At 45.4% G+C, this 12,706-nt stretch overlaps 1 protein-coding gene across 3 annotated transcripts in view; it reads right to left on the reverse strand.

Moving 5' to 3' along the window:
• The window catches only part of LOC138670937 (dehydrogenase/reductase SDR family member 4-like), a 70,044-nt gene extending 64,532 nt beyond the window's left edge, over window positions 1–5,512 (reverse strand). For 2 of the 3 annotated variants that reach the window (XM_069758739.1, XM_069758732.1), the window contains exons 1-4: window positions 5,438–5,512; window positions 5,066–5,161; window positions 4,773–4,950; window positions 88–189 (exon numbers count right to left, since the gene is read on the reverse strand). In XM_069758739.1, the coding sequence (XP_069614840.1) occupies window positions 88–189; window positions 4,773–4,950; window positions 5,066–5,161; window positions 5,438–5,469 (408 nt within the window). In that variant the 5' untranslated portion in view covers window positions 5,470–5,512. The remainder of the gene's footprint in view (window positions 1–87; window positions 190–4,772; window positions 4,951–5,065; window positions 5,162–5,437) is intronic. The other variant, XM_069758748.1, reaches the window with a different exon arrangement.
• Between the last annotated feature and the right edge of the window lie 7,194 nt (window positions 5,513–12,706).

The raw sequence follows: 12,706 nt of genomic DNA on the forward strand, positions 1-12,706 counted from the left end.
CAAATGTAATTTCCATAACTTGAATGTACAAATGATAATTACGTTATAAGTTTCCTCTTGTGAGACATATATTATTTTTATATTTACCTTTGTCCACATTTCTTCCGTGGTGTCAAATATTGGTCCAACAAATGGATTTACAGCAGCGTTACAGACAAGAATGTCAATTTTACCATATACTTCAAGAGCCTAACAAAGGTAGCAACAAATTGAAACATTTTGGAGCTTAAACATCTTCATTACAAAACAATAAATAATAGTAATATTTTATATGCTAACGCATTGTCAGGGATTACCACAATTTAGCAACAATGCTCGTTATTTATCAATTCAGCTATCCAAACTGAAAACATAAATGTGTCAAAGCTAAATTTAAATATAATTTTAATATATATATATATATATATGTATATATATATATATATATATATATACTGTTTATATATACAGACATATGCACATATACAAGTGCTTCTCCAAAATTAGAAGATCATCAAAAAGTTAATTTCAGTTCTTCAATACAAAAAGTAAAAAAGGAGCCCCAACCTATTATTTAGTGCATATACATTTCAGTAGGCCATCATTTTGGATTTTAAAATAATTGTTCAAGCTGGTGTTATAAAGTATTTTAATTTACTGAGATAATGACTTTTGGGTTTTCATTGGCTGTAAGCCATAATCATCAACATGAACAGAAATAAACAGTTGAAATAGATCACTCTGCTTGTAACGACTCTATATAATATATGAGTTTCACTTTTTGCACCGAAGAACTGAAATAAATGAACTTTTTGATGATATTCTAATTTTGCCCTGAAGCACCTGTATATACAGTACATTATACGTTGTACATTAATTATATTTAGTGTATATATATATATATATATATATATACATACACACAGAAAATAATATATGTATAATGTACGAGAGAGAGAGAGAATATATATGTAAAGGGTATTTATATTTATGTTAAATATTCATAGTATGTTTATGGGCCATCTCATATTACAAAAAACAAGTCACATGCATTACAATCTAGGCAGCCTCAAGGCAGCAGATGGGGTGGGATTTATATCAGGGATTCTACTTTGAAGAAAGATGTCCCAGAGAAGATTTCCCAGAATGTGGTGAATATGTCATGAATATCATAGATGAGAATAACACTTAACTATATAGAAAAGTACATTAAGCCATGCTTTTCAACATACCGTATATACTCGAGTATAAGCCGAGATTTTCAGCCCAAATTTTTGGGCTGAAAGTGCCCCTCTCGGCTTATACTCGAGTCACGGTCAGCGGCAGGGTCAGCGGGTGAGGGGGAGAGAGGTCTGTCGCATACTTACCTGCATCCGGGTCTCCTGACGCGATGACGTACTAGTGTGCGCGCCGCCCTCTGCCTGAACAGTCAATGCGGAGAGACGCCGAGACTGGACGCTGAGGAGCAGCGGGCAGCAAGAGAGGTGAGTATGTCATTTTTTTTTTATTGCAGCAGTAACAGCATTATATATGGGGCACATCTTTATATGGCACATCTATGGGGCAATAATGAACGGTGCAGAGCATTATATATGGGGCACAGCTTTATATGGCACATCTATGGGGCAATAATGAACGGTGCAGAGCATTATATATGGGGCACAGCTTTATATGACACATCTATGGGGCAATAATGAACGGTGCAGAGCATTATATGTGGGGCACAGCTTTATATGGCACATCTATGGGGCAATAATGAACAGTGCAGAGCATTATATATGGGGCACAGATTTGTATGGCACATCTATGGGGCAATAATGAACAGTGCAGAGCATTATATATGGGGCACAGCTTTATATGGCACATCTATGGGGCAATAATGATCGGTGCAGACAGAGCATTATATATGGGGCACAGCTTTATATAGAGCATCTTATGGGGCAATAATGAACAGTACAGAGCATTATATGGGGCACAGCTTTATATGGAGCATCTTATGGGGCAATAATGAACGGTACAGAGCATTCTATATGGGGCACAGCTTTAAATGGAGCACCTATGGGGCAATAATGAACAGTATGGAGCATTATATATGGCACAATTGATGTCTCAATAAATTTTACTTTTATTGGTATCTATTTTTATTTTTGAAATTCACCGGTAGCTGCTGCATTTCCTACCCTAGGCTTATACTCGAGTCAATAAGTTTTCCCAGTTTTTTTGTGGCAAAACTAGGGGGGTCGGCTTATACTCAGGTATATACAGTATATATATATATATTAATATATACTATATATATATATATATATATACACACAGTACAGACGAAAAGTTTGGACACACCTTCTCATTTAAAGATTATTCTGTATTTTCATGACTATGAAAATTGTATATTTACACTGAAGGCACCAAAATATGAATTAACACATGTGGAATTATATTCTAGGTTCTTCAAAGTAGGCACCTTTTGTTTTGATGACTGCTTTGCACACTCTTGGCATTCTCTTGATGAGCTTCAAGAGGTAGTCACCGGGAATGGTTTTCACTTCACAGGTGTGCCCTGTGAGGTTTCTTGCCTTATAAATGGGGTTGGGACCATCGGTTGTGTTGTGCAGAAGTCTGGTGGATGCACAGCTGATAGTCCTACTGATTAGACAGTTAAAATTTGTATTATGGCAAGAAAAAAAGCAGCTAAGTAAAGAAAAATGAGTGGCCATCATTACTTTAAGAAATGAAGTTCAGTCAGGCGGAAAAATTGGGAAACCCAAGTGCACTGGCAAAAACCATCAAGCGCTACAAAGAAACTGGCTCACATGAGGACCGCCACAGGAAAGGAGGACCAAGAGTTGCCTCTGCTTCTGAGGAGAAGTTTATCTTAGTCACCAGCCTCAGAAATCGCAGGTTAACAGCAGCTCAGATTAGAGACCAGGTCAATGCCACACAGAGTTCTAGCAGCAGACACATCTCTACAACAACTGTTTAGAGGAGATATTGTGCAGCAGGCCTTCATGGTAAAATAGCTGATAGGAAACCACTGCTAAGGACAGGCAACAAGCAGAAGAGACTTGTTTGGGCTAAAGAACACAAGGAATGGACTTTAGACCAGTGGAAATCTGTGCTTTGGTCTGATGAGTCCAAATTTTAGATCTTTGGTTCCAACCACCGTGTCTTTGTGCAACGCAAAAAAGGTGAATGGATAGATTCTACATGCCTGGTTACCACTGTGAAGCATGAAGGAGGAGGTCTCATGGTGTAGGGGTGCTTTGCTGGTGACAATGTTGGAGATTTATACAAAATTGAAGGCATACTGAACCAGCATGGCTACCACAGCATCTTGCAGCGGCATGCTATTGCATCTGGTTTGCGTTTAGTTGGACCATCATTTATTTTTCAACAGGACAAAGACCCAAACACACCTCCAGGCTGTGTAAGGGCTATTTGACCAAGAAGGAGAGTGATGGGGTGCTACGCCAGATGACCTGGCCTCCACAGTCACCAGACCTGAACCCAAACGAGATGGTTTGGGGAGAGCTGGACCGCAGAGTGAAGGCAAAAGTGCCAATAAGTGTTAAGCATCTCTGGGAACTCCTTCAAAATTGTTGGAAGACCATTCCCGGTGACTACTTCTTGAAGCTCATCAAGAGAATACCAAGAGTGTGCAATACATAAGACATAATTTCAGTTGTTTCACACTTTTTTGTTAAGTATATAATTTCACATGTGTTAATTGATAGTTTTGATGCCTTCAGTGTGAATGTAAAATTTTCATAGTCATGAAAATACAGAAAAATCTTTAAAGGAGAAGGTGTTTCCAAACTTTTGGCTGTACTGTATATATATATACACAGTATATGTATACATATGCAAAAAGAGAAAGTTTGCTGTACTGTATATGTGCTTTATTTTGTTTAACTATAGAAGATAGTAAAACAGAATAATGAAACTATAAGGATATATAAATGCATAGTAAAAACTGTATTTTACAGTAAAAAAAAATTCTTGACTAAGCTTCGGAGATAAAGACCCATCAAAACAGACATGGGCAAACTGCGGCTCTCTGGCTGCCTCAGTCTGGCCCGTGGACTTACACAGCCGTGGGGCTGGAAACCAGAGGCCCATGGTCCGTACCGTGCCCGCCCGCTCGATGTCCCTGTTGTCTGCATAGGCACTGACTGCATTGATGATCCTCCACCAATCAGCATGTGAAACAGCTGACACGATGATGTAATTTTATCGCATCAGCTGTGTACTGTGGAGAGTCAGTGCATCGGATGTAGGGAGAGAAGCAGAGTGCCAGGGAATGGGACCTAGATGAGTATGTGGTGTTCTTTTTTTTCATGGGTATGGGATGTTTGGGTGGGCATGGTGTTGCAGATGGGGTGACATGCTGCACATGGTGCTGCAGATGGGGTGACATGCTGCACATGGTGCTGCAGATGGGGGTGACATGCTGCACATGGTGCTGGCTAAGGGGGTAACATGCTGCACATGGGTATAAACGATATATAGAAGGGGCTGTACTCTGGGTTCAAACGATATATAGGGGTGTCAGCATACTTAATTCTGCTCATTATTACATGATACAATTAATATTAATATATTTATCAATTATAGAATTATAATATATAGATATTAATATTGAGTAGAATTAATTTCAGCCTATTGGTTTGGCCTCCAGAACAGTCACGGTCACTCATGTGGCATCTCAGGAAATTTAATTCCCCACCCCTTATTAATTGCTCCTTATCAGATGCATAATATTGTCAATATATTCCACATCCCAGTTCTCTTACTTTTGCCACTAATCTTTCTCTGTCTTCTTTATTGCCAACATGACACTGCATAGCATAGATGCTTAGTCCCTCATCCTTTAGTTGTTCAGCAGCTTTTTCAACGTTTTCTTTCTTACGACTGCATATTAAGACATGAGCACCATCCTGAGCTAGGCGTCGGGCTATCGCAAAGCCAATTCTAAAACAAAAAAAAGTTTACACAAAATCACTAGTTAAAAAAAAATGGAACAAATATTTTTGTGCTTCATTCTTTTTATAATAATATCAGAACTTTTATCTGATCACAGACATACCCATATGTGGATCCTGTCACGATGGCAACCTTTTCGTGTAATTTTTTTTTGCTTTCATTGCATGGTTTTATTTCCATTTCAGAATGCATCGCTAAGCTATAACAATTGAGAAGAAGGAACAGAAGAGAAATCTAAGAAAAGTCCCAATATATTGATTATATTAAATTACTGCAATATGCTTTCTCAGTTCAAAAAGAGAATTTGAAAATTTGAAGCAAGAAAATCAATTTTAGTACAAGTTAAAACATTTAAATCAACAGGATCTAATATCACTCAATTATAACTCAGAATGACCTGTAGAACAGTTTAAATTGCAGGATACTACTGTCAGGATAATTTCTGCAGTACCTAAGGCAAAGATACAAAATGTACCTGATTCTGATCGGAGATGTAATTCCAGCCATCTGTGGTTTGAAAGCTGCTCTCTAACTATTTAACATATCTGACAAGATAAAATTGAGAAGGAGAAAATAAATCCACACCTACTACAACGAATCAGCCCACATGTACAGCAAAATGACACATAGGTCATCAAGTTTAACCCTGAACACACTAGCTGTCATAGATCACATACAGTATATTGAAATATGATTTTAATACAATACGGATGTAGCCTTTCTTAAACTAACACAGAAAATGTCACAATGCAGAAAACCGAAAGGTAACCCCAGGGGCGGATTATAATAGGGTCAATCTAGGCGGTAGCCCAGGGCCCAGTGGTGTGGGGGGAATTACTGCCCTGACTGGCGTATGGGCCCAGTGGGCAGAGCGGGCCCGCATCGGGCCCCATCTCATCTGCTCACTGAGCCCCTACCGGCGCTGCGGCAGTTAAACGCTATTGACAGGGGCGGATTATCAGAGGGTCAATATGGGCGGTAGCCCAGGGCCCAGTGGTCTGGGGGGGCCCTGGGCTACCGCACAGATTAACCCTCTGAAAATCATCTGTGAATGCCCGCCGGGCGGCGTTTATGTGCCCCCGGACCCGCATCGGGCCCCTTCTCATCTGCTCATCGGGCCCCTTCCGGCGCTGCGGCGGTTTCCTATAGATGTGCGTGCGCGCGCCCGCACATCAATAGTTAACAACAACAGCCGCCAGCCAATTGGAGGCTGGCGGCTGAAGTCGGCCGCGCGCACACGTCGCTGGCGTCTGACGTCATTGTCAGTCGCCGGCGAGTGTGCGCTGCAGAAGGGAGCTCGCCGCCGGGAGCGTGGACAGGTGAGGAGACTGTTTTTTTTTTTTTTGATCAGTTAAACGGTGGACTGTGGACACACTGGGGGGCAATGCTGGAGGGAGGACACACTGGGGGGCAATGCTGGAGACACTGGGGCAGGTTGGAGGACACACTGGGGGGCAATGCAGGAGGACACACTGGGGGGCAATGCTGGAGGACACACTGGGGGGCAATGCTGGAGGACACACTGGGGCAGGTTGGAGGACACACTCAGGGCAATGCTGGAGGACACACTGGGGGCAGATTGCTGGAGACAGTGGGGCAGATTGCTGGAGACAGTGGGGCAATGCTGGAGACAGTGGGGCAATGCTGGAGACAGTGGGGCAGATTGATGGAGGACACACTGGGGGGCAATGCTGGAGACAGTGGGGCAGATTGCTGGAGGACACACTGGCGGGCAATGCTGGATGACACACTGGCGGGCAATGCTGGAGGGCACACTGGGGGGCAATGCTGGAGACAGTGGGGCAGATTGCTGGAGACAGTGGGGCAGATTGCTGGACACACTGGGGCAGATTGCTGGACACACTGGCGGCAGGACTGGAGGCATGGGCAGAATGTAGACACGGGGCATGATTGGAGACACTGGGTAGAATGAAAGACATGGGGCAGGATTGGATCATGGGGCAGGATGGATACGATGGAGACAGATGGGGCAGGATGGGGAGATCATATGGGGCAGGATGGATACTCATGAGTGCAGGATGGGAGAACATATGGCTGGAGCGAGGAATGAGATACATGGGGTGGGGAATAGTATTACCATAGGGGCTAATTAAGGGATATTATTACTGCAGTGATGTATTTATTTTATTTTTTGAGTATACTGTTTTAAATGGGGGGGCGGTCCTGTTACTGTGCAGAGTGACACTATATCGCCTTTTTCTCTTCATGTGGTGTAATGTAGAAGTTGTGAAAAATTAAGTAATGTGTTCTACAAGCGGAGCTCGAGATAACTGTGTTATTTCCTGCAGAAACGAGTCCTGGCTGGAAGAAATGATGGTGGTCTGTGCTGGATGAAAGATGAACGACTTCACCTAGAGACGTCACTGGTGAGTCAGTGTTACCTATACACTGACACTATACACTGTATACTATATACAGAGGTCCTGTGTACAATGTCACCAGTGATCTCTGTATTACCTCTACACAGACACTGCATACTAAGTACAGATCTCCTGTGAATACTGGCACTTATGGTGATAGTATTGTGCTTTTTTTTTTGTTTTGTTTTTTACTGATCAGTATTGTAGTAATCAGTCACTATGTGGTGGTAATATGTTGTTAGGGCTAGCGGAACGCACCAAATGATAAGACAGATATAGTATGGTGCGTTCGCAGCCCGGGGTCCACCGTGCAGAGATGGAACCTGCTGCCAAGTAATGACGGACTATATGGCGGTACTCATAAGTATACACACGTGGGTTAAACTTCACCCAGCGTGAAGGAAGCGATCCTGTTGCATCACAGGACCGCGGTACCGCACATAGAGCGCGAGCAAGTAGTCAGCGAACTCAACCCCAACTAGGATTGAAGTCCGATTAGACCCTTGCTGGCACAACACCGCAACTGGGTGTGTAAGGAAACTAAATAACAATATTAAGGCACAAGAGTGCATGCGGTGCTGCACTGACGAACGCCACTAACCACCCAGGCTTGGGTAAGGAAAGCACAGAGGAAGTGCACGGCGCCGTACTGGCGGTCACAGCAACTGGACGCTGTAATGTGTGATTCGTGCTGTAGGATAAGTCGGGCGCTAGATAGCAACCATACACCTTCCGCGAACAGACATTCAATAGGGTAGGGGTATCCAAGGACGACTTGCACTCACAACATACACACATTAACAATTGTACACTAGCGCATGGCCGTGCGGTCATGCGCAGTTTATATAGTTGCAGCACAGGAAGTGGCCACAGAAACTTTGCCCTTCCAAGACCGGCCAAGAGGACCAATGGAATATGCTGCAGAGCCTGAGCACATGACCCTTGATCTCCAACGGGAGATCTTGCCCTGGGCATGCTCAGTGTGTGCAGACAAGGACTTAGTCCCAGAGAAGTCCGCTCGCTGCTGACCAGCACTGGCTTTAATGGCAGAAGCTGAAGAAGCAGCAGTAACTCTCTGTACAGAGTGAGACTGAGCAAGACGCTGGGACTGACGTCCCTGCTGAGCAGACTCCACTGCGGCTGGATATGAATGGGAGGCCGCAGTGGAGATGGCTCGAGATTCCCCCTGTGCAGAAGCGGGAACTCGGGACCTAACATATGTGGTCTGGAAATGGTATTGTGGTATTTGTCCCTTGTATGTGCTATTTGGTCACCAAGTGGTAATATGTGGTCTTGACATGGTGCGGTGGTATTTGCTCCTTGTATGTGATATTATTCGATCACTGTGGTTGTAATTTGTGGTCTGGTCATGGTACGGTGGTATTTGTTCCTTGTATGTGATATTATTGGTCAAGATATACCTAAATTGTATTGCAGATTTTAACAAATATTGAATAGGTTACAGTAGAGTAGGGCCCGGCCATTTTTCTGGAATAATCTGGTTCGGGTATAACATGACCCCCGTCACATGACCCCGGGAGCCCACAGTGTGTGAATAGCCCGGGGCCCTGGCTACCCTTAATCCACCGCTGGCTATTGATGTGCTGGCGCGCGCCCGCACGTCAATAGTTAACAGACACACTGGGGGCAATATGCTGGACACACTGGGGGCAGATTGCTGGACACACTGGGGGCAGGATGCTGGACACACTGGGGGCAGGATACTGGACACACTGAGGGCAATATGCTGGAGACACTGGGGGCAATATGATGGATTCACTGGGAGCAATATGCTGGACACACTGGGGGCAGGATGCTGGTTACACTGGGGCAGAAAGCTGGACACACTGGGGGCTGAATGCTGGAAACACTGGGGGCTGAATGCTGGACACACTGGGGGCTGAATGCTGGACACACTGGGGGCTGAATGCTGGACACACTGGGGGAAGAATGCTGGACATCCTGGGGGCAGGATGCTAGACACACTGGGGGCAGGATGCTGGATACAGTGGGGGCTGAATGCTGGACACACTGGGGGCTGAATGCTGGACACATTGGGGACAGAATGCTGGACACACTGGGGGCAGGATGCTGGACACACTGGGGGCAGGATGCTGGACACACTGGGGGCAGGATGCTGGACACACTAAGGGCAATATGCTGGAGACACTGGGGGCAATATGATGGATTCACTGGGAGCAATTTGCTGGACACACTGGGGGCTGAATGCTGGAAACACTGGGGGCTGAATGCTGGACACACTGGGGGCTGAATGCTGGACACACTGGGGGAAGAATGCTGGACAACCTGGGGGCAGGATGCTGGACACACTGGGGGCTGAATGCTGGACACACTGGGGGCTGAATGCTGGACACACTGGGGGCTGAATGCTGGACACATTGGGGACAGAATGCTGGACACACTGGGGGCAGGATGCTGGACACACTGGGGCAGGATGCTGGACACACTGGGGGCAGGATGCTGGACACACTAAGGGCAATATGCTGGAGACACTGGGGGCAATATGATGGATTCACTAGGAGCAATATGCTGGACACACTGGGGGCAATATGCTGGACACACTGGGGGCAGGATGCTGGATACACTGGGGCAGAAAGCTGGACAAACTGGGGGCAATATGCTGGACACACTGGGGGCAATATGATGGATTCACTGGGAGCAATATGCTGGACACACTGGGGGCAGGATGCTGGATACACTGGGACAGAAAGCTGGACACACTGGGGGCTGAATGCTGGACACACTGGGGGCTGAATGCTGGACACACTGGGGGCTGAATGCTGGACACACTGGGGGAAGAATGCTGGACACACTGGGGGAAGAATGCTGGACACACTGGGGGAAGAATGCTGGACACACTGGGGGCTGAATGCTGGACACACTGGGGGCTGAATGCTGGACACACTGGGGGCAGGATGCTGGACACACTGGGGGCAGGATGCTGGACACACTGGGGGCAGAATGCTGGACACACTGGGGGCAGGATGCTGGACACACTGAGGGTAATATGCTGGAGACACTGGGGGCAATATGCTGGATTCACTGGGAGCAATATGTTGGACACACTGGGGGCAATATGCTGGACAAACTGGGGGCAATATGCTGGACACACTTGGGGCAGGATGCTGGACACACTGGGGGCTGAATGCTGGACACACTGGGGGCTGAATGCTGGACACACTGGGGGAAGAATGCTGGACACACTGGGGGCAGGATGCTGAACACACTTGGGGCAGGATGCTGAACACAATGCAGGCAGAGATGCTGGACACTGGGGGCAGAGATGCTAGACACTGGGAGCAGAGATGCTGGACACTGGGGGCAGAGATGCTGGACACTGGGGGCAGAGATGCTGGACGCACTGGGGGCAGGATGCTGGACACAATGGGGGCAGAGATGCTAGACACTGGGGGCAGAGATGCTGGGAACTGGGGCAGAGATGCTGGACACTGGGGTAGAGATGCTGGACACTGGGGGCAGAGATGCTGGACACTGGGGGCAGAGATGCTGGACACTGGGGGCAGAGATGCTGGACACTGGGGCAGAGATGCTGGACATTGGGGGCAAAGATGCTGGACACACTGGGGGCAGGACTGGAGACAGATGGGGCAGGATTGGAGACATGGGGCAGAATGAAAGACATGGGGCAGGATTGGAGACAGATCATGCAGGGTCATGGGACAGGATGGATAAGAATTAGACTGATGGGGCAGGATGGGGAGATCATATGGGGCAGGATTGGGAGATCATATGGGGCTGAATGGATACTCATGAGGGCAGGATGGGAGAACATATGGCTGAAGCCAGGAATGAGATACACAGTGCCAGGATGGGGGATATTATTATTACCATAGGGGCAAATTAAAGGATATTATTACTGCAGTGATGTAATTATTTTATTTTTTCTAGGACACTGTTTTAAATGGGGGGCAGTCCTGTTACTGTGTTGAGCGATACTATTAAATGATAAATGAAATGAATGAACAAATGAATGATAAATGAAATGCTAGGTGAAATCCCAAGAAACAATGAAAACCCTATATTAAGGGTCATCAATCTAACCCAAGAAGAGGTGCGAAACCGGCTAAATAAGATTAAAATAGATAAATCTCCGGGTCCGGATGGCATACACCCACGAGTACTAAGAGAACTAAGTAATGTAATAGATAAACCATTATTTCTTATTTTTAGTGACTCTATAGCGACAGGGTCTGTTCCGCAGGACTGGCGCATAGCAAATGTGGTGCCAATATTCAAAAAGGGCTCTAAAAGTGAACCTGGAAATTATAGGCCAGTAAGTCTAACCTCTATTGTTGGTAAAATATTTGAAGGGTTTCTGAGGGATGTTATTCTGGATTATCTCAATGAGAATAACTGTTTAACTCCATATCAGCATGGGTTTATGAGAAATCGCTCCTGTCAAACCAATCTAATCAGTTTTTATGAAGAGGTAAGCTATAGACTGGACCACGGTGAGTCATTGGACGTGGTATATCTCGATTTTTCCAAAGCGTTTGATACCGTGCCGCACAAGAGGTTGGTACACAAAATGAGAATGCTTGGTCTGGGGGAAAATGTGTGTAAATGGGTTAGTAACTGGCTTAGTGATAGAAAGCAGAGGGTGGTTATAAATGGTATAGTCTCTAACTGGGTCGCTGTGACCAGTGGGGTACCGCAGGGGTCAGTATTGGGACCTGTTCTCTTCAACATATTCATTAATGATCTGGTAGAAGGTTTACACAGTAAAATATCGATATTTGCAGATGATACAAAACTATGTAAAGCAGTTAATACAAGAGAAGATAGTATTCTGCTACAGATGGATCTGGATAAGTTGGAAACTTGGGCTGAAAGGTGGCAGATGAGGTTTAACAATGATAAATGTAAGGTTATACACATGGGAAGAGGGAATCAATATCACCATTACACACTGAACGGGAAACCACTGGGTAAATCTGACAGGGAGAAGGACTTGGGGATCCTAGTTAATGATAAACTTACCTGGAGCAGCCAGTGCCAGGCAGCAGCTGCCAAGGCAAACAGGATCATGGGGTGCATTAAAAGAGGTCTGGATACACATGATGAGAGCATTATACTGCCTCTGTACAAATCCCTAGTTAGACCGCACATGGAGTACTGTGTCCAGTTTTGGGCACCGGTGCTCAGGAAGGATATAATGGAACTAGAGAGAGTACAAAGGAGGGCAACAAAATTAATAAAGGGGATGGGAGAACTACAATACCCAGATAGATTAGCGAAATTAGGATTATTTAGTCTAGAAAAAAGACGACTGAGGGGCGATCTAATAACCATGTATAAGTATATAAGGGGACAATACAAAT

This window comes from Ranitomeya imitator, chromosome 1 (assembly GCF_032444005.1).
Source record: "Ranitomeya imitator isolate aRanImi1 chromosome 1, aRanImi1.pri, whole genome shotgun sequence".
In the NCBI taxonomy this organism is placed as follows: domain Eukaryota; kingdom Metazoa; phylum Chordata; class Amphibia; order Anura; family Dendrobatidae; genus Ranitomeya; species Ranitomeya imitator.